The 25,622-nt window shown below is 45.4% G+C and overlaps 1 protein-coding gene across 2 annotated transcripts in view; it reads left to right on the top strand.

Moving 5' to 3' along the window:
- The window catches only part of SYN3 (synapsin III), a 465,836-nt gene that overhangs the window by 46,460 nt on the left and 393,754 nt on the right, over window positions 1-25,622 (top strand). For both annotated transcript variants that reach the window (XM_023257413.2, XM_019835455.2), the window contains exon 3: window positions 13,054-13,111. In XM_023257413.2, coding sequence (XP_023113181.2) covers window positions 13,054-13,111 — 58 coding nt within the window. The remainder of the gene's footprint in view (window positions 1-13,053; window positions 13,112-25,622) is intronic.

The raw sequence follows: 25,622 nt of genomic DNA, 5'->3' as shown, positions 1-25,622 counted from the left end.
AACCAAAAACAGGTGGGTGGCTAGGTTGGTACTTGTTAAAAGGCATTTCTGACAGAGCCACAGCTCCTGCTGACCCCTGCACAGGACTTCAGTGTTTGGCAAGAGATAGATGCTGAAAAGTCTTGGTCAAAAAACGAATGAACGCACAGATGAATAAACCATGAGCTCTTTGGGGTTGGGGTCATGTCTTCATCATTGTCATGTGGCAAACACTTGTGTACTTTGTACCACCAAAAAGGTTTCCATAGATGCTCTAAGTCAGTCCTCCCAACAACTGGATGGAGTACTTTCACTGCTCTCATTTTATACGTAAGGAAAATGGAGGCCCCAAGCCCAAAATCGAAACAGATGTCAGTGGCATCTGGGAATCCAGCTCAGACCATTCTGGACACCCTGTTCTCTCATCATTCTTCCCACCTGAGTACAAGCCCTCCTGTGCTGTGTGTGAGGGCATTGGCCGGCAGAGCCTGCTCAAGAGAGGGTCACACATGCACACACACCCGCACACACCCTGTGTCTGAGAGCAGTGGGAGGAGACAGGGTGGCAGGACTCCATGTAACAGCACTGCAGCCAAGCACAGGATCCCGGTGACCTCACCCTCAGAGGAAAGTGCCCCACCTCAAGCCAGGCGGCCCCACCCTGCTGGAGCCCTGTGGGCAGCTGGAACGAGAAGATGCCAGGAGGAAAGGGGGTTCCTGTAGCCATCCAGACACTCCTGGTCTCAGGTTTGGGAATTGGATCCTTCATAGAAATTGCCTTTGGGCTATTTTCCTCAGTTTCAGGCTCCAACAGGATGTTTTCTGCTCTTTCCCCCTGTGTTTTGATATTAAATATGTGATTTCCTAACACATGTCAGACATGTTTCCTAAGAGAGTTAAAATGGGAAGGAAAGTAAAATGCAGAGAACTCAGGGCTGGCTGGTGGCAGGTTGGGGTTGAAGTCCCAGCTCTGCCGCTTACCAGCTCTTGGCCAAGCCACCTTACCTTTCTGAGCCTCAGTGTCCTCATCTGTAAAGTGGGGACCATAATGCCACCACTGTCACCATACCAGTGAGCTCACAGGAATGTTCCAAGGCTCCAGTGAGAACACGCTGTTCCTCTCCCTTACAGGCGTTTTTCCATGTGTATGGTTTCTTTGCCTGTGCTGTGGTCCTGTGCTAGAGCATAGGCTCCAGGAGGGTGGAGTTTAGGTCTCCTTTGCTTGAACACCGTATCCGCAGAGGCCAGCACAGCACCTGGCACAAGGTAAGATAGGAAACATGAATGATTTAATTAACAAACAAATAGATGCTCTTGCCAAAGGCTGATCTTATTATTAAGGGAGAGTTCAGGATCGAGGATGCCCTCAGGGAGAGTCTTTCTCAGAAAATAGTCAATTGTTGGAATTCAGGAAGAGTACCTGACGCCCATGCTTTGCCCAAGCTCCCTCCCCACCCCCCACCCCTCATTGTTCAGCTGGTAACTCTGAGGCTCCAGCCTCCACTTGAGGAGCTGAACTGCTTCCGGCTGCTTTGACTGAAGGCATGAGGACTTCAGGGCATGTTGGCAGGCCCCTCAAAGCCTTGCAGTGGGCCTAATTGGCCCCATGGTGACCAGGACATTCTGCTTCCTACTTTGTCACCTACAGGGGGTATTTGAACGCCGAGCTGCCCTCACCAGCAGTGGCTTTGGGGCAGGGTTGCTGGATTCCACTCAGTTAATACTTGGATAAGCAATCAATTTATCTCCTGCAATATTTGGTATAGATTTATACTATCAAATTGTTGGTTGTTTATCCCAAATTCGAATTGAACTGGGTGACCCGTCTTTATCTAGATACCCTACTTATGGAGGATGGCAACGAGAGACAGTTGCCACCATCTGAGCCTGCTAACATGGGCCCAAGTGAGAGGCTGGTCTTTGCACTCTTGCTTCCTGGTCAGAGAACCAAAATAGGCCTCTCAGTTGACCCCATTCTCAGCTTTCCCTGTCTGTGACAAGGACTGAGAGTTGTCAGTCACCAGCAGAGAGGAAATAAAACTAGTAGACAGTCTCAAGGCAGACTGCCCAGGTCTCTTCTCCCTCTCACTTACATGACCTTGGGAGGTCTGACCTCTGAACCTCACATTCCAGCCTGTGAGGCAGAATCATGGTATATCTTTTGTGAAGGGTCCTTGCCAAGATTAGAGATGATGGCACGGGTGCGGCTGGGACAGGGCTTAGCTTGTCATAACAGGCACTGAAATGGTAACTGTATTAACAATTAATTGCAATTACTAATTGCTGATGAATATAATAGTGCTGGAAGCCAGGGGAAGGAAGCCACTTGGCATGCTTCTCAGTTCAGCTGGATATGCTTGAGGGCTGTCTTCCAGAAGGCCTGGAGGAGGGGTGTCTGGATGCTGGTAAGCTGGCAGAACTCTACTGTGAAGATGACAAGATGGAGGCCTGAACTGGTCCCCTCCTCCTAGAGTTGCTCGGGGGTCTCAAACTGAGACAACACACCTTTCTGTTGGAGAGACTTGGCTCTGGGAAACAAAATCTTCACATCTGGCCCCACCACTTCCTCTACCCCCAAACCTCTCCTTGAACAAGGCAAGCCTTGGCTGTTTCCTATGGGGAAACACAGGGATGGAAGGGAGAGGAAGAAAGGAAAGGCCTAATGTCACCTTCCTCCTCACTTCATTCACCAATTCACACAGGCCACCCAATAGCACCTAGAGTGGCTCTGGATGTCTGGACTCACCCCTCCATTCTGGGCACCTGCCCTGCACTCCTGCCCCTCCCCCTTGCTTTCCTGGCCCTGGTGCCTGGGGGAGGGGAGGGGCCTTGGGCATTCCCCAGCAGCCTGCTTAGTCTCCTGGAGACAGGCTCCGTTTTCCCAGGCCCGGCCCCTTTTATCAGGGAGACAATGTACGCACACAGTGAGGGCCTTGTGTGGCACCCAAGCCCCAAGCCCTTTGACTTGAGGAATTTTTCAAGTGCTGACCTCTTTCCGTGAGGTCTTCCTGCTGTCCAATCCTGAGGCCTGGTGCCCCTGCTGCTTCCTACCCAGCTCTTTCAGGGAGAGAGAGAGGGAGGGGGAAAACAGTGAAGAGCTGTCTCTCGCCCTGGTAGAGTCTTCACCCTCTGAAACTGGCTAGAAAATCTGGGGGAAATGTCTTTGAGCAGAAGGGAATGTGGGGAGAAATCTGATAGATGCCGTTTCTTCCAGATTCCTTCCTTCTCTGTTGATGCTATGGGATCATAGTGGAGCCACTTTTCTCTTTGGGCCTCGTTTTTCTCATAAGTCAAATGATGATGGATTAAGATCATGTTCCCCCAAAGACCGTTTCTATCAGAACAACATTCAGATTCCCAGGAACCACCCTACACCTTCTGTGTTAGATAGAGTTCTTTGTTTGCAAGAAAAAGGAGTAGACTTTGGCAGACTTAGGCAAAATGGGGATGTTTTGGATGTGGAGGCTCACAGAATCAAAAGAGAATATGAAGACTCAAGTCTCGGAGAGGCTGGGGCCCAGAGCTCCCCTGGGATCTAGGAGGCTGGGACTTGTGTAGGCAGCCTTCTCTAGAGAAGCCAGCTCGTGTTTCCTCCCAGCCATGTGCCTCTTTGCCAACAAATCCAAACCTTGGGGAAACACAAACCTGGCTGGTTCCACAGTATGTCCTGGGACAGTTCCACCAAGACCACGTGCAAGAGAGCTGCTTGGTTCCATCAGTGCAGATGCAAATGGAGGTGCTATTACTGGAAATTCAGATAGGTGCAGGACAGGCCACACTGCAGAGTGCCCTTAGAACTACTGACTCAGAATATCCAAAGTAGAGCTTGGGAAATTGTTTTTGTTTGTTTGTTTTTGTTTTTAATGATGATGAGCCAAACTTAGAAACCATTGAGTTACAAGACTTCTTTCATTACAAGACAAGACCTGGGAACAGTGGGGCCAACTAAGCAGGAGAGGTATTTCAGCTCAATATATAGAATGGAAAGTCATCCAAAGATCATATGGGCTTCCTAGTGAGGGAATGATCTCCCCATCACTTGCAGGTGTTCGAGCACAACTGGGCTGGCCACTTGGAAGGAAGGAGGCAGAAGAGGCTCCAACTATAAAGAGGTTGGCTTATAAGCCCTCGCAGGAGTCCTGAGCTTAAAGCTTTTTGTTTTTTACTCTATGACTTTATGTCTCAGTCACTTCTCTGACTTTGCCTTGCTTTTCTCTGAAGAATTCAACTGTTTACCTTGTGAGTTTCTCCTCTTCCTCCAAAACGTGGTTTTCTCACCCAGGTCCTCTGAATGACCTTTCATGGAGTCCCTGAGATGCCATGACTTTCTTAGCAATAGCTGTTCCAGTGCTTGAGTCTACAGACTTCACCCCACCTGGTTACAGCCTTGCCCTGGGGGAGGCAGGTCACTGGGCAGATGCCAGCCTCATTACAGAACGTCTCTTCTCCTGGGGCCTGTGGAAGCCTGCCTAGGACATGTTTCCTTGGCAGGAGGGAGGCTATCTGTGATGGCAAGAGAGAAGATGGTGCTTTGTGTCCATTTTCCTGACCACTCACCCTGGATCTTCAGGAAGGGTAAGGGTGTGGGTTTCCTGAAAATTTGCGCTGAGCTGATTGCCATCTTCAGAATGGAATTAGTTAAATTAGGGGTTGCCTGTGCAGCTGCTCACAGGAGACAAGATGGTCTGTGAGTGAAGGGGCAGGTGGTAGGAAAAGGCACAGGCATAGAGAAATATTTCCCTGCTGTAAGGAAAACAACAGCACATGATTTATGACAAATGGTGTCTGCCACTTGGTTTCAGCTTCAACAAAATGACAGAACCATGGGGACTGTGTTGGGTGTAAGAACTGATGTCCCCTCTGAAGACAGCAGCTTCAGTTCACTCACCTAGTTGTCACCATGCAGGAACAAGGGCCTGGTGTTGCTAAGTCATTGATTTTCCAAGGACAGCCAGAAATCTGAATTTTTTATATGAATTTTCTATTGTAAGTAGTCAATTTAAGTCCAAAAATAAGACTGTGGACCTCATGAAGTTTACCAGTTGGCAACTTCTGATAAAGAAGACAGGAGTCAGGATAAATATGTATTCTAGTTCCTCTTCTGGGTCTGTTTCCCAGATAGACTGTATATACTACAATGGCAGGAGGGCTGTTTTGTTTAGTGCAATACTTCGGGTCTAGCGCAGTGCTGGGCACATAGGGGACCTTGGGTAGATGGGTGGATGGATAGAAGCATGCATGCATGAGTAAGTGATTGGATGGATGGATGGGTGGATGGGTGGATGGATGGGAAGGAAGGAAGGAAGGAAGGAAGGAAGGAAGGAAGGAAGGGTAAATAAATGGATGGATGGGAGTGAAGGAGGGAAGAATGGATGAAAAATAACTTCTCTCAGCCTTTTCCTTCTGTTCCCTGCCCTTCACACCTTGAAAGGCCTCATACCTTGTATGAGCATGCATGCTTCTATCCATCCACCCATCTATCCAAGGTCCCCTATGTGCCCAGCACTGCGCTAGACCATAGTATTGCACTAAACAAAACAGCCCTCCTGCCATTATGGTACATACAGTCTAGCTGGGAAACAGACCCAGAAGAGCTAGAATACATATTTATCCTGACTCCTATCTTCTTTATCAGAAGTTGCCAACTGGTAAACTTCATGAAGTCCACAGTCTTATTTTTGGACTTAAAATTTTCTATTTGTTTTAGAGAGGAAGAGAGTGTGCATATGGGGGAGAGAGGCAGAGGGAGAGAGAGAATCTCTCCATCCCACAACCTGGGGCTCCATCCCATGTGGGGCTCCAGGATCATGGGATCATGACCTGAGCTGAAATCAAGAGTTGGACTCTTAACCAACTGAACCACCCAGGCACCGCTGCCCCCTAACCCCCAGCTCCCTCTTTCTAAATCAAACACTCAATATTCTCATGGTCCCCTTCTCATCCTCCTTATACCATCTTTTCTTATACCCTTTTCTGGAATGATCAGATATTAGTCACTTGTACATTGGTATGAATTATCTTTCAGTGTATTACCTTTCCGTGGGCATTTCCCCAGCTTGGGCTCTTAGCAGATGCTCATTAAATGTTTGCAGGGGATGGGGGTGGGGAATGGTTTAGCCTTCTAAATGTTAACTAATTCTCTTTGTGTAATAAAGATTGTGGACTTTCAAATATCTGTAGGAATGAAGGTGACACAGTGCAGGGTCTTTGGCAAGGGGAGGAGTAAGGACTGAGATGACATTCTAGCCCGATTTCTGCACTCATGATAAGTGGGTGGCTGATGACTTTGTGTACCCTAAAGGCCTATGCTGGGGAGGAAGAGGAGATCCCAGGGAGAAGTCCAGGCAGGTTTCCATTAGGCTAGACATGAAGCAGGAGTTTCATTTAGAGCAAGGAAGATACTGCCACCTTCCTCCTCCTCTTGGAGAGAGAAAATGACATGTCACTTCCCCAGGGACACACCCAACTGACTTCAGCCCTCTTCCCATCCTGGTGAAGGTCAGGAGAGAAAGAGAGGGACATTAAACATCTGCCATGTGTCAGGATATTATTCATGGGCACTTACAAATGAAACTGGGGCTTGGGAAGGTCGATGTCTGTCTGAGGCAGTACAAGGAAATAAATAGAGCTAGACAGGACCTGGATCTGTCTCCAGTGCTAGCAGTGCCCATCTACCTCTTTACCTGGAGAGGTGAAGTTCCACCCTTGCAGCCCACCAGGGAGTAGGACACTTGCTAGCACGTTTTTGGCAGGTTCCCAGAGTCCTTCAAATCTGCATCCTTATGCTAACCTGTGGGTAGATCTTCCTATCCCTGTTCTACAGATGAGAAGGTAACGGCTTGTCCAAAATCGTGTAGCAGGTACCCCAGCTGCCAACTCAAATATAGGTCTTCTGTACCATGCCTGCTACTCATTTTTCCTGCACATTTAGGACATGCCCCAGGAAGGTTTGTCCCCTCCCTGAGTACCCCCAGCATCTGCCCAACTCATTTGCCCTTGTCTGTGCCTTTCACACATACACACACATCCAGAGCCTCTCACAGTCATCTTTGTAGCCTTTGGCCTTGGCAATGAATAGGCTCCAAATATTGGATTGGTTAATGGATGACCTGGGCCACTTTACCAAGGAAGTGGCTCCTGACCCTTAGACTAGGTTGGGTGTCCCTTCTGTGGGCTGACCTGGATCTTTGGGCTAGTGCCCTGTGTGGTCATTGTCCATTTATGAGTCTCTCCCTCCTGTTAGGTAGTAAGCTCCCTGAGGCCAAGAACTATGTTTTCTTCATACTTACTTCCTTGGAGCCTATAGGCTCTGGCCCATAGTAGTTGATCAATAAATATGTGTTAAGCGTCTTTTGAAGAAGGCTTCCCTGACCAACCTGAGTCAGATCTCCCCTGCTCTTCACATCTTATCATCCATTGTGCATTTTATTCTTACCATTTGTGCATTTGTGCATTTTATTCTTACCATTTCTTTTTCACCTGGTTAGTCTTCTGACTTTTCTGGGAGCATGTGAGCTCCACAAGAGCAGGCACTTGTGGAGCAACCTTTCCTCTTATGCCTAATAGGGTGCCTGGTCTATATGAGGCCCAGGAAATGGTGGTTAAATAAGGGAGTGAATAGTGACCAGACCTACTCATGAAAATCTCCTTTTCTATTGCTGTCAGAAGCCAATGAGGGGCCATTTGTCATATCCAGTGACTTGGGGCTCTAGTTTCTTACCTGTAGAGATCCCTGTATGGGTGCAAGGGACCTTGTCATCCTCAGAGGATCCCTCCCCTCCCTAACTCACTGGAGTTCCCTAATTGCAAGGTGGTATGGAGAGGCTGCCCCACCATTGGAGGGTCCCCGTTGGCAGTGGGAAGGGGCCAGGCAGGTTATTTATTTTTTTCAAGTAAGTAATGGAGCTAGAATGGATCTCTGAATTGGACCTCTGTATTCAAAGGTCCTGCTTTTGCCACACCTCCATCCAACCAGCATGCCATGTGATTCTCATCTTGCTGACTGGGAAAGCCCTGAGCCTGTCTACCTTCAATGATTTCCTGCATGATCCATAGCCCATCTCCCCCTGCTTAAGTCCAGGCCACAAATAAGCAACCAATATGTTGCATCAGAAACATGAGACTCTCCTGGGCCAGATCCCTGCATCCCTGCCCTCCCTCCCTCCTCCTACAGGGGGGACCTGTGGGAAGAGGGCTGTGCCTGAGACAGAACATTCCTGACCCCTCCTCCCTGGGAAGGACATAGCCAAGGCCCAGCCACATTGACTCTACATCCCAGACACATTTATTAGGAGGGTGTCGCTTGGACACAGGTGGATCCTGTTTGTGCTAATTCTCCTCTTCCTTCTGCCCCTGCTGTCGCCATGAAAGAACTGAGTACCCGCTCCTCATAAATCTCATTCACACACCACATCCCGCCTCCCCAAACTTGGGATTTCCCACCCCAGGCAGCGCTGGTTTTATAATATTCTCCTTCCTGGTGCCTCTGATGTGGCAGTAAAATATGAGACCACCCACAGAGAAGGAAGCTTCCTGGAATCAAGAGTTTCCCCCACCCTCTTCCCAAGGCCAAGGCCTTGAGTGATTGGCTGGGATATTCAGGAGCTCATTATAAGAATAAACATATTGGGGCATTAGGAAGAAGTCTGCATTAGGGAGACAGCCTTCGGGCACAGTGAGGCCGTCCGTTTTGCCTGAGGTCAAACAGCCACGCAGTTACAAAGGCAGCAATCCCAGCCCCCAAGGCATCTAGAATTCCAGACCATCCCTACCCTTCCCTCTGCCAGACAGAACTGTTCAGAGGCAGCTCAAGCCTGAATGAGCCCCCGGCAAGGAGGCAGCAGTCTGTGTGGCCTGTCAGGAGACAGACTTCTGACTCCCAGCCAGGCAGGGGGATGGACTGCCTGACCCTCAGCTTCAGCCCAAGTCCGTCTGCCAGGCTCTGCAGTAAACATTCCAGAGATGGGCAAAACAAGTGTTTTTCCTGGGAAGGTGAGGCCTTGTGAAGGCTAGAGCTGCTTGGGTGGTATTCGTATGGTATAAAGTGCTCTGGGTTCTGGTTAGAATCGAGTTGAGGGCTTCCAGTCATTCAGGTTGGACACTGTACAACTACCCCACACTGTAATCAGTGCAGATTTGTAAGTGTATTACAACAGTGTGCCAGTAGATGACAGTAAAGTGTCTTGAGGACAGGATACGTTATGGCTTATCCTTGGAAGACTGTTCATTTACCCAGTTAGCAAACATTCGTTACATATGTGCCTTGTGCCCTGGCACTCTGTGCCAGACATCGAATTCATTGAGCACTGACACACAGTATCAGGTTTCCAGGAGCTCATAGACTAGGTGTATTGGGGCAGAGTACAGACAAATACTGTGCCATTACAACATGGACTGATACATCCTGTAAAGTACAGGATGCTGTGGGAACCCCAAGGAGGAACACCTAACCCAGCCTCATTAGGGGGGCACTTTCAAGGAAAACTTGATAAAGGAGGTGAGCGAGGATCTTGGAGGCAGCCAGGCAGAGAAGAGCAAGAAGCCATCCTAAGCAGAGAGAACAGCGGGTGCAAAGGCTCAGTGGTGTAAAGTGTGGGACATGGCTAGGGAGTTGCAGGAAGTTGAGTGTGTCCGTGAGATGGATAGAAAACTGGAGGAGAAATGGCCAATGTCAGCAGGGTCCTGCTGAATCCCGAAAATCTTGAAGCACAAGATCTAACTCACTGGTGCCACTTAGAGTTCTTATGTATCTTTGAACAGGGACTTCTCCATCTGGAATGTGTGGGGACTGATCCCTGCCCTACCTAGTAGGGTCTAATAGGAGGAGGGATATGAAGGTACTAGCAGGCCTTATATACCAACAGTGTCTATTTATTATTATTATCATCACCCATCGCTCATTGCACTGATGGAACAGATCAAAAGGAGGTGAATCACATTTCTGTTTCGTAACCTCCATGAGGGTACAGAGAAAACACTCAATATTTCTTTGTTGTTGTTGATTCTATTTTAGGCCCTGGGCTGTATACATTAGAGCTTACTATGTGCAGGAACTGTTCTCAGTGCTTTATACATCTTGTCTCAGTTAATCTTTACAACAACGCTGTGAGATAGTTACTGTTACTAACCCTACTTCCCAAATGTGGAAACTCAGGCACATGGAGGTTGAGTAGAGTTACCCAAGGTTTCACAGTGAGTGAGTGGTAGAGCTGAGAGTCCATCCATGTGGTTGCCCTGAGTCTACTACACTCTATTGCCTTGTTGCATAGAGGATGAGGTGAATTGATCACTACAGGCTTGGCTGTAGATGTTATCACCGCTTGACAAATGAGAAGACCATGTCCTAGAGGGGTTAAGTACCTTGGCTTAGAACATGTGGTGAGTGAGTTGTATGGCTCAGACTTTGCCCAAACCATGCTTTTTCCAGTGTACCAGTGATTGTTCTCATTAGTTACTATTATGAGGTCCCAGGCCCACCTAGCACATCTTTTAAACCTAAGCTAGGGGGAACTTTGCCACACAGCCTTGACTAGCTGTACCCCTTCTGACAGCAAAGGAGGGCCCTGTGCCAGGACCCCACAAATTGCACCCTTATACCATGCAGTGGATACAAAGAACCCTAGAATTCTTTGCCCAAAGGGACCCTGACCCAATTCCATGCCCTGTGTAGGCCAGTTCCCTGGTCCATCCTTGGAAGGCATGGCCAAGGAAGAATGGTGGATGGGGGAATGAGTGAGAAGATGGAGTGTAGCCTGTGGGCTGAGCTATCCATGAGCCTGCACAAGAAGCCCAGGTGATTCAGGATTGAGAGGAGGGTGGGAGGAGAATCAGGGAAGACTGTAGGAACCAAGAGAAGGCAGTCCCCATGCCGCCTGGCTCTGGGTAGAACTCTAAGAATTCCAAGAAGTTGAAGTTCTGACCCCTCCAGATCATGATGAAGTTGTCTTTGTCAAGGAAGGAAGAGAGGCATGTTTTATTTAAATGTTTGCTAGCTTTGTTTATCAACTGTAAATATTAGACATATGATGCACAGGTGTCCATTTGTTCTCTTGCCCCAGGCCCCCACAGATATGAGAGGTGGACTTATCCTAGTCTCTGAAGTTTGCAGACACTACCTTTAAGGATTCGTGATAAAATTCACAAACTATGTGGAAAGGTTCCCTTTGTATGAGCCTCACTGCACATTTTGTCAAACACCATGTCTGGGAGAGATAACAAAACCATCCTTTCAAGTCACAACAACAGCTCCTATACCACTAAAGTTTTGCATGTCTAAGCCTGTCAATCTAGTAAGAAAAAATTATCTTAATATTAGAGCTATCAGTCAGCGATTTGGGCAGTCTTGGAAAGAGGTGAACTCCACTGCCATTGCCTAAGTGTAGATAGAGACTCTTTGAAAGCAAACAGACTGAAGCTTGGTCAGAGAATCTGTAGGAAGGATTCTTTTTTTCACAAATGGAAGGCTGAAAAAATAGATGGTAACATGGATGTTCCAGGAAAAAGAATAGAGGAAACTAAGAAGATTCTTGGATGTACTACTTACAAATTATTGGTTAGAACTCAGTCACATGGCCACCCCTAGCTGAATGGAGAGTTGGGATATTCATTCTTGTGTGTGTGTGTGTCCCAATCTGTAAAATCTCTTATTGTGGGGAAGAGGAGAATGGGTATTGGAACAAAAAGCTGTCTCTGCCCCAGAATGGTTTATGGAAATGCTTAACACAGTGCTCGGTTTACAGCAAGTGACTAAGAACTATTAGTTTCTCCATACCAAAAATCCAAAAGAGCAAATGGAAACTTTTATTACTTTTGCCTTGTGTGTGGGAGGACATCTAAACCCAGAGTACCCCAACATTTGCTGCTTTTTTTCAGGGTTGAGCAAAAACATAGATGTGGAATTAGAAGTCCAGGACTCTAGTCCCTCAGGCAAAATATTTCGTTTCTCTGGGTTTCAGTTTTCTTTTTTATAGGATGGAAATAATAATGCCTCCTTCATGGTGGTGGTTGTAAGCATTAAATGAGAAAGGCTATATAGGCTCGAGCCTACAGCACAGTTTCTGGCACAGAGTAAATACTCAACAAGTAGGTTTTTTTTTCCCCATCTATCTCCACTCATTTATTCATCCAGCAAATATTAATTGAGCTCCTACTCTGTGTTAAGCACTCTGGTAGGTATTGGGAGTATTTGTGCCTTACTCTAAGTAGTTGTGTTATAGTTTAGTGAGACACAGGCATTAAACACAGTTACCAATTATAACTAACTATAATTGTAATAAGTACTATGGAAGAAGAGTATGAAAAGAAAGTCTATATGAGAAGAGAGAGGAAGGGGGCCAAGATTATGGTGCTTACTGAGAAAAATTGGCATTTGGATAGATTTGGGAAATAACTAGAATGTAGAATCAATGGAGATAGGGAGAGAGAAAGGGGTAACAAGAATGATGTCTATGTTTCTGCCTTGAGCAATGGGTAGATGGGATGCTATTTACTGATAATGAGAAGATAGAAGTAGGGATATAGAGGAGAGATGATGGATGGGTGGATGGATGGATGGATGGATGGATGGATGGATGGATGGATGGATAAAAGGACAGATGAGGGCTGCTTCATTGGACAGATGGACAAATGGAGGAATGGGTGGATGGATAGATAATTTATGGAGTATGTAGAGTATAACTCAATACAATAATAAAATAATTCTGCATTATTTACTTTTGTAGGATTCTTTATCTCATTTGATCTTTAAAATAGCCCTTAGAAATAAGTCACACAGATATTATCTTCCTTCTACAGATTATAAAATTGAAACAGGGTTGCCAAGTAGAAACAGAACCTGAGTCTCCAATCTTCCCATCCAGTATTCTTTCTCCTCTTGCACATAGTATATACAAATAATTAGAAAATACAAATAATTAGAAAATAATTAGAAAAAAAATTAGAAAAGGTGGGAGGAAAGAGCATGAAGTTACAAATGTGTTTGACATGTGCCCCTGGGGGTAAGGATTTTGAGAGAAGGGAGAAAATAATAAAGCAGTCTGCATCCTTACTCAGTAGTTTTCTTCCTCTCTTTAACAGGGCCAAATACTTTCATGGAAAGAAGGTGAATGGAGAGATTGAAATCCGAGTGGAGCAGGTAGGTTGGAGCTGGGTCTTTCGTGCTGTCGCCCTGATGTTTTCCACAGCAGGAGCCATTCCCAGGAGCAGCCTTGATCCTCATCTTATATGGCTACCATGAGCCAAGATTACTAGAAAATCCAGGCTTATACCTGGGAATTTTATTACATTTCTTTAGTTTAATGTTTTTGTTTGTTTGTTTTAGCATCATAACCTTTCTTCAGAGGAAATCTCAAGTAGGAGCCCATTCTACAAACTAGAGACAAGTAGATGTTCTCTGACTAGATGGGCATGGGGAACCCAAAAGTCTGTCTGCTCCATCCTGCTCCACCTTCCCTATTCTCCCCATGGCCCCCAAGGCATCTCCTTGGAACCAGTTGGACTAGGGAACACAGTGGGTTTGAATCCCAGCTCTCTCATTTAATAGGTAATGGGCAGGTGACTTACTCGCTCTGTGCCTCAATTTTCTTGTATCATTGTTGTTGGGATTAGATGATTTAAAACCTCAAAAGAGGCTAGAGTTATGAATACTGACTCTTGTTGTTACTTATTAGCATCCAGGCACCTCATTTTATGGGGAAAGAAATACAGACTTGTTGAAGGCTATATAGGAAGTCAGTGGCAGAATTAGGACTAGAACTTGTGATCTCCAGATCTAGGGATCCTTCCGTTCATTCAGTGAACACTTGTTGAGGGCCTACTAAATGCCACGCATGGTGCTCAGCCTTAGGAGAGCACATCAGAGCATGGGCTCTGGAGCCAGAGTCGAGGTTTGAATCCTGGTGCCACCCCTTGGCTGAGTAGTACTTAAGCTCTTTGCAACTCTGTTTATCTGTACAACTGATTGTTGTACAGCACCAATTTCATTGGTGTAACTCATTGGTGTAATAGCACGAATTTCATAGGGTGACTATGAGGATCAAATGAGTTAGTCCATGAAAAGTACTTGGAACAGCGCCTGGCACATACTGGGTACTTAGTAAATGTTATTCATTTATCATCGTCATAGCATCATCATCATCAAAGACAAATTGTTAATAAGATAGACAAGGTCTCTACTATAAGATGAACTCAGAAAAGTGCAATAAGAAAATAGAGGGGTGTGACATTTTCAGCATTCTTTGTGTTTGGTGTGTTGGAGGAACAGAAAGCCTTTCTGAGCATCCAATTTGAGTTGGCTTAGTATTAAAACACCTTAAACTTGAATTTCAATTTGATCCTGTGGCTTTCAAGTCAGTCCAATGTCTACTGGTTTTCCTTCCATGGCAAAGAGCAGGTTATTTTTGTTCACTTAACAAATATTTGTCAAGCGTCTGTCTACTACGCAAGCTAGCTAACATGGGGAATGAGGATATAGAGACAGAGGCTCTGTCCCCAAAATTTTGTGGTCTAGGAAGGGAGGCAAGATAAGTCTTCACAGAACCTCATTACAAGTGAAATCCAAGAAAGAGAGGTCCAAATTTGGCGCTATGGGCAGCAGAGGCCACAACTAATTGAGGGAGTCAGGCTGGCTCTGAGGAGAGGGTGGTATTTGGAGGGCGTCTTAAAGGATGGGTAGGATTTCCACAAGTGGAGATGGCAACATGAAGAGTACATGAGAAGGAAGCAGTGTGAGCAATTTTAAGGAGGCTGGAAGTACAGGTTATGGGATGGTAGGAGTCTAGTTTGGTTGACTTCAAAATAGGACATATCATCTTCCCCTAGACCCAACCTACTTGTCCTCCCAAGTTCCGTCTCTCAATAAAGAGTGGCACCTTCTAACCTTCCACATTAGCCAGAAGCCTGTACATTCTCCTAGGTGCCTCCCCTCCCCCTGCCACTACACCTATTCAGGGACCAGAACCTGTTGACTCCACAACCCTGTCTCCAGTCCATCTACTTCTTTCCATCCTTACTATCTAGATCCTTGGCTGAACCATCATCAACTCTCATCCAGTCTACCTAATCAATAGCCTTCTAATTCTATCTTTTCACCCACTTCCCATTTATTTTTAGTACTAAAGCCAGGGTGATCTTTCTAAACAAGCAAATAGATTCTTTAAAGTGTTCACTTTTAAATCTCTTCCTCAAAGACTCCTTCTCTGAGCCCTCACACCTGGATCTAGATCAGCTAACCTGGTTATTCCCTATCATAACATCCAACTTGGCCTTCCTAGCCCTTATCCATATATTTAGGTGTGGGATTATTTGCATGAGTGTAGGGACAATGACTATTTGGAACTCTCTTTGTTAAGTAGCACAGGGCCTGGCACATTCTAGAACTGAAGAAATATTTGCAGAATGAATAACTGATAGATTCCACAGATTCCAGGCTGCTTGTCAGTTTCCAAGGGAGATAAATCACTGTTTCTTAATCTTCTCTCAAAAATCTGGGTTTTCCATAAACCATCTGGTAAACGCTCAGTCGCCAATTCAGCTAGCCCTGTCTCCTCCCATTTGTGAAAACCCCAGAGGCATGTTTTAATTTTACCCACTTATCTCAGTGATGCCCCTAGACCCACTTATGGGCACAAAATCTATGAGTAGGAGTCATCAGGAGCATCATTGAGAATTGCCCTAAGAATAACTCACTCAGGGGCTCTGGGGACACTCAGCCAATCAATGAAGGCTACAATCATTCTGGAAAATGTTGGCTAATTTAGAGTCATCCTGATTTCCAGCCATCCCCCCTCCATAGAAGCCGGAAGGGAAATTAGCCAGGCGACCAAATAGCAGGTTATTTGGGCATTTTTACCTGAAAGACATGCCTTCCTAAACCCATCTTAGAGTCCGAATTGTTTGCCTTTTCCATCTGGATGAATAGGTGGGACACATAAGCAACCCCCCAGGAATCTCACATGTATCCTCTCACACTTGGGAAAAGTCTTAGGATGGAAGGCACTGTTTAGTCTGAGCTGGCCTCACATTTTGGAAGTCTGTCTCCCAACGAAGGGCCAAATTAACCAGATAATTGCACTGTCTGGGTTTTGCTGGACAGAGCGAATGAGTTAGTTGTGGTTGGCCTAGAGGAAGCCTCCGCCCCTTCTCTCCACCCTCTTCCCCCCAGTTCAAAAACTGCTTGCCTCAGCTCTTGCAGAGCCACGAATCAAGAAACTCTGGGGAGGCCAAAGGGGGGACTGCATCATGTTGCATTCTATTACCCAGAATGCCCTATTGACTCTGTGGGGCCTCACAGCAGTGTCCTCAGAAGGTCTGAGACGTTCCAGCCAGGGTGCCGGCATGTCAAATTCTCCTCTGTTTATATTTGAGGCAAAGGGTCTTTTTCTCCACAGGTACAAGTTACCCCTCTGTGGGACTAAGCAATGAGGTTGATGAATGGATTAATATCAAACAGACTCAGTTCTGAGAAATTAGCAGACTAGGACTTGGTGGGACAGAGCCGTGGGTTTCATTCCTTTCTAATAAAAAAAGGCTGCAATTACAATGGTGAGACTTTCCTCCATGATAATAGAGGTACCAAGGCATAAGGAATGCCAATGTCTGCTCTAGCAGATGGAAAGAAAGGCAAGAGAAGGTAAAGAATCTGCCCTTGACTCTAGTGAAGGAAGCTGGACAAAGCCACACATTTACATACGAATGCCAGTGGCTCCCTTTGAGTCCTGCCTTTGTGTGATGTAGGAGTTGGGATGGGGTTAGGTGGATGTGTGTGGATCCCAGAAAAGGCTCTTGATTCAAGTCCTGTTCATCTTCTGCTCTTCATATATTTCCTCAACTCAAATGTCTTATGGAAGCAAAGGTGGGATTTTTCTCTTAAAATAGTTTAAACACTCAACAGCATCGTGTATATATTTTGCATACCCACGTCAGCCTTCCATCCACAGTTCTTTATGGGACAACCTTTCTTCGAATGGACTTTTGCTGTAGAGATTAACTGTAAAGACCATGTGACATTTCAAGAAATAATTATCAACAAGATACAGAAATGAAGGTTGAATGTTAATTCAGATTGGTGAGTTGGGAACAGGTTGAACAGTACCCGGACTAGGAAATGATTACTTGGTAGAGATACACCTTGAGAGAAATACATGTAATGGCTTGCTTAAGGGCTGTGCCCTTGGCTTTGTTCTGTTCCTTAATAGAGACTTATCAAATTACATTTGCTGATGGCTTGAAGCTGAAAGAGAGAATATGCTATATTAAATTAGATACAATCAAATTTCATATTGAAAACATGGAGTTTTCCCTATGGAAAGACTCAGCGGAAGAAGAGCAAGACTAGAAAGACTTAGCTTACTAAAATCACATGAGGAAAGGAAAGACCTAAGATTTGAACAAATTCTTAATATTTGTGGAAGAAGTATAGAGTGGAGGTTAAGACTGGCTTCAGGGTGGATCTCAGCTGCCTGGAGATGAATCTCAGCTCTACAGTATTTTAGTTGTTGACCTTCTATTTATAACATCTCTATGCATGTTTCCTCATCTGAAAAATGAGGATAATAATATCTGCCCCCTAGAGTTTTTGTGTGGATTAAATGAGTCCGTGTGAATTACAAACTTAGCGTGGTTTCTGGCACATATATTAGGTTCTCGATAAACTACAGCTAATGGTTGCTGCTCCCCCAAAACCTGATGCTACTTCAGACTACATTATCAAAGTACAGCATTTAGAACCCAGGAAGGCGATGGTACATAAGCACACATGCACACATACGCACACACTCTTTCACACACGGCACATGCACACCCTGTCTCTGTCACAATACACTCTGTGACACACTCACACGTGCATGCACACACATACACACACGCAGATACTATGCTAGTCAGACTCTAGTGACAGATCCCATTTTGGTGTCACACCATAAGGGGGTATTCCATGGAATACCTTCTGAGGAGAGTGATTGGTGTAAGTGGAGTCTGACATCCCTGAGCACAGTGGACCAGCATAAGGAACTGGAGACGTTTAGTGCGGAGGCAGAACAGGCTTTGGTAGGATCCCATTTGCTCTGTGCAGAATATCTGTCATCTGAAGGAGTAGGTGAGATAGTAAGTTACTGTATGTTGAATACTTGCAAGGTAAGGCTCAATGCTTTTCATTGTTGGGATGACACTGTCATTGCCTCCATCTTGCAGAAACTGAGGCTCAAAGGGAATAAGTAGCTTTCCCAAGGTTGCCCGACTTTTAATTGGCAGGATCCTGTCTTGGAACCCAGGCAGCCTGACTTCGGAGCCCTCCTACTGTCTATTGCATTTTTCTGCCAGTGTGCAGATGTCAAGGGCAATAACCAGATATGTTGGTTAAGTCACTTCACATGCATAACCTTATTTCATTCTCACCACCACCCTTTGAGATGGCTGCTATGAATGACTCCCCCATTTGGCAGATGAAGAAAGTGAGGCTCAGAAAGGTTAAATACCCTGTTTGAAATGAGTGATAAAGGAGGAATTTGAACCCAGGCTTCATGTGCAGGTGTGCTGAAAAACCACCCTAGATTCTCTCACTAGGATTAGAGTTCAGTCTAATAGTACAATTCTACAAGAACATGGATTTCAACTTGCTCTAAACAGAAACTATTAATCAGTAGAGTAATGATGACTGGACCATGCCCCTTGGGTAGGTGGGGAGTTCCAGCAGAAACTGGGTGGTTATTGTTGGGAATATTTCACAGGAAATTTATGTACCTAATAGGAGATGAACCTTTATTATTTTTCTCTTTTATTTTTATTTTGGGTAAAGGTAATATATACATATAGCCAAAAATTGAAAAGGTAAAAAATGGTATCTGATAAAAAGTCTACCTCCAACCTTGCCCCTACTAATCTGTTTTCTTTAACCATTATTAACCAGTTCATTTAGCCACTAGTTTCTTGGGCAACTATCTGTTTTTTTCCGAAGTTTATTTTTTTTATTTTGAGAGAGAGAAAAAGCATGAGTTAGGGAGGGACAGAGAGAGAGAGAGAGAGGGAGAGAGAGAGAATCCCAAGCAGGCTCTGTGTTGTCAGCATAGCCTCCAGTGCGGGGCTTAAACCCACAAACCATGAGATCATAACCTGAGCCAAAGTCAGATGAGATTTTAAATGCAATGATCAAATATACATATATGTGTATTTTCCTTTGTTTTTCATAAATAGCAGTTTGTTCAAAAAACATTAACCACTATAGATATTTCAGAAGAAAATTTAATGGGAGGATTGATTCCAAATGGTTCAAAAGGGAAAATCATATCCAGAGCCACAACAGCCCTACATTCACTGCTGCTGTTGTCACTACCACTGTGGCCAGTGGAGAACCCAGAGCCTGTTCTCCCACTGATGCTGTAGGAATTGCCACCAACCTGCTGTATCTGCTGAGGCTGTTGGGGAAGCTTTCATAACTACCACCAGAAGCAGAATGATCGCTGCCTCCTTCCTAACTTCAACTCTTGCATAAATGGCTCCCATTGGTAGAAATTAACTGGAACCATGTGGCAAAAGAATCTGGGAAGTATAGATTTAGGCTTTCAGCCCGCATAGTGCAGGAGACAAGGATGGGTGTGGGACTGGGTGGCAATAGACAGTGAGCAATACAGTCTATCCCTTTAGCTGTTCAAAGTCCACACAAACTTATCTGTACTGTTCCGTACCCTTTCTCACTTAATGTATCCGGTTGTGATTCCGCAAGAGTATGTGCAGAGCTGCCTCATTCTTGTTAATGATTGCCAAGGGTGCTGTCATATGGATATCCAATAATTTATATTTCATAATTTTACTAATACAAATAATGCCGAACTTATGTCATTTCAAACATTTGGTAGCATATCCATAGGATTCCTTCCTGGAAATAGAACGAGCCCTGGGAGTATTGTATGCCGTGGGTGCTGTAATGCACCTTGAGGAATAAAGGACTTTCCCCAGCTGCTGGCATTGCTACCAGAAGCCAGCTCTCAGCACTCAGCCCTCTTTTGGAAGTGCCTCAGGTGAGGAGAGCTGACTTGTCCAAGCTCACATCTCTTTCCTGGTGGCAGCCACATTCAGTGACTGGACAGTATGAAGACCTTGCCCATTTACCTCAGTTTGGGACAACTCTGAAGGAGTTGAAGCTCCCAGCTTCAGAGCTCTTTGGTGAGATGGCAGTGCAGCCTGCCTTCTCCTTCCCCCCAGTGCTGCTTTCTTCCTCTTACTGCCCATCCAGTGATGGTGATCCTTGGAGTGTTCCCTGATGGACCTCCCATAGGCTAGTGTCTGTCTCAGAGTGTACCTCCCAGTATAAGTATACACTTACATTATGATAGCTATTGCCAAGTTGCCCTCCATAGAAGCTGTATAGATGATCTGTAAGACCCTTCTGGTGTGGAGTTCTAGGAGTGTGATTGATCCATGGTTTCTGGGGTCCTTCATGCACAGAATGCTCTCCTGGTTTCAGCCAAGCATTGATGCTGAACTCTGAAGTGCTCCATATTTTGCTCTTCCTATTTGACCTCCTTGTGTTTGAAATTCACCAGAGCTTGGCATTTCTCTGCAGGGCCTGAGTCCGGCAGAACCCTACCCGCTCTGATCCACTAAGCCTTGTTTTGTTAACACAATCCTGCAAGATTTATTTGTTTGGCTTGGCTTACCCTGACCTCAGACGTTCTGTTTTGTATTATTGTTAAAAGCGTGCAGGTCTCCATGGAGGCCTTTTTCTTTTCAAATCTAAGAACCAGCTGGGGGAATGAAAAAAGCAGGTGGGACACTAGGGAGTATTAGCTGAAACATAACTCATTAGAGGAGCAAGTGTCTCTCTTTTTAACCATGGCATTGATTAACATGGGTGAGTTTATCACCATCCTGGCTCTACATTTAGACTCACCAATTTAAGAAGGCCGTAGAGAAATGGAGAAACAATAGGAATGGTGATGGTGGTTAACTTTGAACATTTTCTGTATGCTGGGTGTCATGTTAAATGCTTCCTGTGCCTTAACTTATTCCACACAGTGTGCCTGTTGGTGAGGAAGCTGAGGCTCAGGGAGGTTAAATAAATTGCCCAGCCAGGTCACATAGCTTGTATGAATGTCCTGCAGCTGGGATCTGAACCTGGGTCCAGCTGACTCCAGGGTCCTGCTTCTTAACCAAAGTAGATCTATCAGAGTATATGTTGGGTCTTGAATTCGTCTTCAACGAGTTTTTTTGTATTTCCTCTCTAACCCAGGTTCCTCGAGCACGTAATCCCACCGTCCTTTCCCATTTCACCCTACTCTTTTGATCTGCTGGGTAAATTACAAATTAAGAGATGTCCTTCCAGCCACACTCTTCCTTTCCTTACTAACCTGGATGGCTCTTACTTATCATTTGATGTTTCTGGCTTATTGCTGAATAGTTCCCCTGTTAATAGTTCTGTTTGTTCGTTGTTCCCCCTGCCCCAAGAGTAAATGTTTACTATTTGTCTCTAAGTGTAGCTGTACACTTTGGACTACATGAAGTGCATATTAGCTCCAACTGGAGCCAGACCACCTGGGTTTGAATCCCAACTCTGCCACTCCCTGAGCAACCTTGAGCAACTAACTTAACTACTCTGTGCTTCAATGTCCTCATATGTAAGATGAAAGTAATAGTAGTAATAATAGCAATCACAAGATGTACCTACAGAGTTATACCATCAAAGTAAATTACCACATGTAGGGCAGTCAAAGCAGAGCCTGGCATATAGAAAGTGCTAAGTGTTAGTAGCTAGTCTTACAATCATCTTTACATTGTTAAACACATCAACAGAATAATTTCTAGGTGTCAGTCTCTGAGATTATTCAGAAATGCAGAGTATATAATCCATGCTTAAAGAAGTTTGCTGTGTAGTTGGAGGAGTGGGATAAGAAATATAAAATGTCCATGTGTATGTGTGTTTTTTTATTATTTACATATATGTCCAATCATATTTCCCCAAAACATAATGGCATTCAACTGGCATCTGGTGCAAACTTCTAACTTTTCCTTGATAGCAAATATCCTGGTAGAGGTGTTCAATAAATGTTGAGTAGATGTGTGAGTGAATGGGTGGTGTGGTACAATCATAATACGGTGGGGCTAGAAAGAGACTTTGGGGATCATCTAATCCAACCTGCTTGTTTAACATCTGAGTTTCAGAGCAGGGAAGTAACTGTACACAGCGCACACATCACATTATGGCTGGAGTCCAGTGTAGAGACACCAGGCTCCCGTCTCCCATGTCACCATCTTTCCTATTACATCTCCACCTGCCAGTGTTATTTTTGTCTTCCGCTTTTAAGAAGCCACTAGGCCCTTCTGATGGTTTTGGTAGCAAACAAGTTAATCTCATTCTCTAGTTGTGAAGTCTGTATTTTCCACATTTACCTGCAAAAGGCCTTCCTGTGGGGGCAGCCATGTCTAGGTTGGATGCTGAGCCACAGGGGATGGCCAAAGGCTAGCCCCAAATGAGGGCCAGGGTGAGTGGATATTGAGGGGGTGGGTGGATATTGAGACTGTGGCTGCATGAGCCCTGCTGATTCTAAATACAACACAGACTGCTTTATCACTTCGCGGCCCACCTCCCTGGTTTAGCTGTACTACTCAGCTCCTTAATCAACAATGAGAAGGCAGGAGCCATGAGAATGGAAGCAAGTCAATCTTCTCATGCTGGGCAATCCAGCTCATAGTTCTGTAGCCTCTACCTACTATGTGTGGTCACTTACCCTTCCTCACTGCCACCTCCCTCCATCAATATCTCCTCTGCTCCCTGTTAGTATCATGGATGAATGAGACTCCAGTGGAAATTAAGGAGCAGTTTTGAAGGAGAACTAAATAAACCCTTTAATTTCTTGAGGGCTGTTTATTAAAACAAATACACACAACTTGACTTATCTCAACCCTCTCCTTAATTCAAGAAACACATACTGAGCACTTGTTCTGTCCTTGGCCTTAATGACAGAGCTTTCCACTCTCACAGTGGAAGGGTAGACAGTGGGGGGCAGTGACTATAATGTGTCAGAGACCTTTGCAAAGCCTAGTGAGCACAGAAGAGGGATCACCACCCTTGCCTTGGAACATTCTTAGGAAAGGTTTCACAGAGAAGCTAATACTCTGTGGGGGGTTGGGGAAAATAATTAGCTTTGTATCAGGCTGCAAAGGAGGGAGATGTGCATATCAGGCCTGCCAGCTAAAGACTGCATTTTAGGGGCACCTGGGAGGCTCAGTCAATTGAGCATCTAACTCTTGATTTCAGCTCAGGTCATGATCCCAGGGTCATAGGATCAAGCTCTACATAGAGGCTCCACCCCGAGCACAGAGCATGCTTAAGATTCTCTCTCTCAATCTCTCTCTCTCTCTCTCTCTCTCTCTCTCTCTCTCTCTCTCTCTCCCCTCTGTCCCTGTCCCCCACTTATACACTCTCTCTCTAAAATAAAATGATAATAATAATAATAATAATAGGCATGTTTTAAATCTTAGTTTGTCACAGATGGGGAAAATGACCAGACTATAGGGTGCATGAGAAGGGGGAATGGGAAATAAAGCTAGAAAAGAAGACAGAGAATAGTTTCATCAGGATGGGCTTTGTGTGGCATGGCCTACCGCTGGAAATCACATCCTAGAGTCAGTGAGGACATACTTGTTAGATTTTTAAGTCATGGAGTGATGTGATCAGGTCTTTGTTTCAGGATGAACATGCTGATAGTAGTTTGGAAGATTAGCTGGGTAGGAGTGGTGGCCTGAGACTGGAAGCAGAGAAACTCAGCTCTGGGTTGGGTGAAAAAGGCATCTTATCCTTGAATATTGTGCTTGGGGCTGAGGTTCAGGGAAAGGACTTGGTAACTATCCAGTGAATGCATGTCAGTCCCTGCCACATGGTCTTTAGCTTCATTCTGTACCTGCAACTTGCATTTGAAAGGGGAAGAGATGACCTATTTTTTCTTTAAAGCAGAGAGGATGGAACCAGAACCACATGATGTGTTTGCACTGGCATCCCATAAAAGCAAGCACTGTCAACCGCTTCTTATTCACCACCTTTGTCAGCCACTTGCCCTGTCCCATTTCCCCCCCACATTCCAGTTTGCTCTCAGTCTGCCTAATCTCTGGCCTTGTGATGCCTTTGACTGCTTATGATCTCCCTCCTCTGCCCCCTCCTCCCGACTTCTGCCCCTCCTCATACCCTCTCCAGCTTTGACCTTCAGCTTTTGCTCGGCCACTCTTTACATTTACTGAGCCGGCTCTGCTGTCCTGTCTACCATTTGGGGTCTGGCCCACTCCCTGATGAGAGGACCTCCCCCTGGCTTTTCACCCTGACTCTGCCAACAGCCCCTGCCCGGATGTGCTTACACACAGGATTTCAGCCTTGCATTTTAGTAGAATCCAGGGTTATTAATTAACCCAGGGTGGAGCCTATTATGAAACATCCCAGAAAGCTGGAACAGACCAAAGGGACTTCTGAACTCGCAGCAGGGAAAAATGCCTTTTAATTGACTGGGATGACTTCACCACAAAAATCTGTCTAGCTGTTATGCTAAACTGGAAACTAATCTATTAGATTGTCTAAGGAATCTCCCAACCCGCCCTGACCAGAATCTCCTGAGGAGAGAAGCCAGGCCCGCACATAAACAGGACTTCTGCTTTGAAATGGATTCTTTTGGATCCTACCCAGACTGGCTACATTTTCCAATCCTTGAGTAAAAGAGGGGATGCTGATACCTGAGAATGAGTTCATATGTCCTACCATGTCTACCTTTAAGATCACATAGGAGCTATTCTAAGGAGCTGCTTACTTTAGAATTCAGCCCAGGCTGAACCTATCTGGGACCACTTCTCTCAGGAAGTTTAGAGAGTGACATGAACGAATTTCCATGGATGGTGCTGTTCTGGGCTTGGAAGGGATCGATGGGAATAGCCACTGTCTGATCCCATGCTTACATGGCATGTGTACACTAAGCATTTCATATGGATTAGTTCATTTAATCCCCATCACTTCCTGTGAAGGTAGGTATTAACATGTTTCCCCATTCTCTAGCTGAGGAAACTAAGGCTAAGAGAGGTGGTTATAAGGGGGCACAGCTTACAGGTGGCAGAGGTGGAATTCACAGTTATCCAGATGCTATTTTAGGGGGCAAGGTGTATTACAGAGAAGTAAAGTCTGGGCAAAACATGGTGAATTTCTTCTTATGTGTAAAGGGCCGGCTTGTGTCTGAGACTTGTTCCATGGGACTCAAGCTTGGCCTCCAAGGTCCTCTGTGAGCTAGTCGCTGCCTACCTTTCTTTCTTCATCCCCTTCATTATCTAACTTAGGCTGTAGTCCCAGCAAACCCCTGGTAGCTCCCCACCCATCCTAACACTACCGTCTTCTGTCTACATCCCCATCCATGCCTGTGCTTATGAAATCTCTCCTCCTAGGGCATCCTTTCCCCAATTTTGCTGCAACGTCTTCAAGATTTAGCCTTGGCCTTGTTTCTGTTCTGCTTCCCCTGACCACCCACGGGAGGCAGGACCAGTTGCCCCTTATCCATGCTCTCACACAAGCATTTCTACCATTTTCTACCATTACACTTACCAGATTGCTTTGAGGTTACTAGTCCACTGGCCTGTCACTCCCTTTAGAGAACATGGACAGTATGTTTATTCATTCTATAAATATG

Source organism: Felis catus, chromosome B4, assembly GCF_018350175.1.
Source record: "Felis catus isolate Fca126 chromosome B4, F.catus_Fca126_mat1.0, whole genome shotgun sequence".
Taxonomy (NCBI): Eukaryota; Metazoa; Chordata; class Mammalia; order Carnivora; family Felidae; genus Felis; species Felis catus.
Note: the sequence above shows the minus strand (reverse complement) of the source record. Positions and strands in the feature narration are given on the sequence as shown.